Source organism: Nanorana parkeri, unplaced genomic scaffold (assembly GCF_000935625.1).
Source record: "Nanorana parkeri isolate BGI_ZX_2015 unplaced genomic scaffold, ASM93562v1 scaffold352, whole genome shotgun sequence".
In the NCBI taxonomy this organism is placed as follows: domain Eukaryota; kingdom Metazoa; phylum Chordata; class Amphibia; order Anura; family Dicroglossidae; genus Nanorana; species Nanorana parkeri.
Window position 1 is genome coordinate 123,157 of NW_017306620.1, and position 1,944 is coordinate 125,100.

General features: G+C 38.5%; 1 protein-coding gene across 1 annotated transcript in view; it reads right to left on the minus strand.

Moving 5' to 3' along the window:
• Positions 1-646: 646 nt before the first annotated feature.
• Positions 647-1,944, minus strand: part of ANKLE1 (ankyrin repeat and LEM domain containing 1) — a 67,710-nt gene continuing 66,412 nt past the window's right edge. Inside the window, exon 11 of the mRNA XM_018558656.1 lies at positions 647-828. Within this exon, the coding sequence (XP_018414158.1) occupies positions 656-828 (173 nt within the window). The 3' untranslated portion in view covers positions 647-655. The remainder of the gene's footprint in view (positions 829-1,944) is intronic.

Consider the following 1,944-nt stretch of genomic DNA (forward strand, 5'->3'; position numbering starts at 1 on the left):
TATATATATATATATAATTTAGTAATCGTGTTACATAAAGTTTACAGTCTAATGTAAATAACTGAATGAACAGATTCAGCTTTAAATCATGAATAAATATTATTTACAGCACCCACATAAAATGAATAACCACAAATCATTTCATAAGATCCCCATTTAAAATCTTCAGCACTTAAATCAAAATTACATCATCAAAATGTACATTTTGTTGTTAGTCGTTGATTGACTGCCTTTGTGCTTATTTGGGAAGCAGTAAGCAATTCCCATTATGGCGGACAAAAATAAACACAAAAAGTTTGACAAAACTTGATCGTAGATTGTAAAAGGGACAAAAAAAAAAAAGGACAAAGCTCTTGATCTTAAATTCTATAAAAATACATCATGTCATGGCGGTGATGATAAAAGTTATTACCATTAGAACGTGGAATGTTTGTCAGCTAGGGTGCAGTTCCAATCTTCTCTCACAAATAGGTTTCTGTAGCTGTTTAATGATCAAAGCAATAAAATGCTAATCACAGCAGCCTCTCCCTTAAGTGTTCATGATGTAGTAGTATCTTAAAAAAATTAGAAAGTTACATAATTCCCACAAGAGGTCGTAAATCGACCAAGTGCAAAGTCAAGTATCCACAAGCCTGGAACATTTTTCTATATGTCATCATGAGCCACTGCGTATATCAGGGGGCCTAAGCTGGCGCTCCCCTTCAGCCATGAAGATTTGCATTGCCCTGTGAAGCATGTGAACTCCTAGACGCCGTCGGCGGGTAAGTGCCCAATTCTGTGCTTGTCCATAATAAACCCCCTTTTTTTGGTTGGTTAACATTTTTAAACCTAAAAGAAAAAAAAAAAGTAGAAAAAAAAGTTAGAAAGATTATGTTGCTGTCGCAGCCATTTTGTTATATTTGCACACATGTTAAAATGCACATTTTAAGCCTCAAGAGTGCTTAAAAGCAGATACCCTATAGAATAAAATTATGGCATTTGCCTTTTTTTTTAATGCTACTGTTTAATCACATCTATATATTTGGTAAATAAAATACTTAAATTTATTTTAGTGCACACAAACACAATATAATACCTAATGTTTATGGTAAAATATAAAAGTTTAAGGTGCATCCAGTAAATAGATGATAAACATGTAAAGCCTCAAAATTGCTCACACTGAAACGGCTTTAAAATGGTCTGTAGGTGACGCTTTAAAAGCTTTTGCATCTGATCAATTTAGAATTAAGTGAATAATGGTCCTAGAATTACTACTCTCACACGGCATCCACTGTGATACGATTTCCATATGCATGTGCAACAAACAAGTTTTCAGTCATATGTGTACATGGGTGAGGGGTATTTGGGCTTTTTAAATGCAGGCCCCCTCTGTCAAAAGATTTCCAATACCAATTCCAATACAACTTTATTGCTATTACATGGGGGGCTAAGAAGCCCCCTATGGGATAGCCAATTTACATGACAGGTCCTCTTTATGGAGACATCAGGGGTCTCCAAGACCCCTAATGTCACCTAGGGACCTCCAGAGAAGCTGATGAAGCAGAGATCGGCTTCATCAGCTTCTCTATGCTGGAGAGTGACACTGAATGCAGGAAGTGATGCAATATACATCACTTCCTGCATTCGGGGACTGAGAGGAGATCAAAGGGAGTTCCTGTACTGAACTCCCTTTGATCTCCTGTCACTGAGCCAAGCCGGTCCCGGCCGCATCGGGCACAGCGGATCTCGGGACCGGCAACGGCAGTGACAGCTCCTGATACAAGCAAACGAGCGTCTCTCGAGACGCTCGATCGCTTGACTATAAAGCTCCCGGCTGGCCGTGTAATTACAACGGCCGGCAAGATGCTCGTCGGACTCCACTGTCTGCTCGTCACAGACGAGCGGATTTTTGAGCCCTGTGTGTGTGTATATATATATATATATATATATATATATATACACATA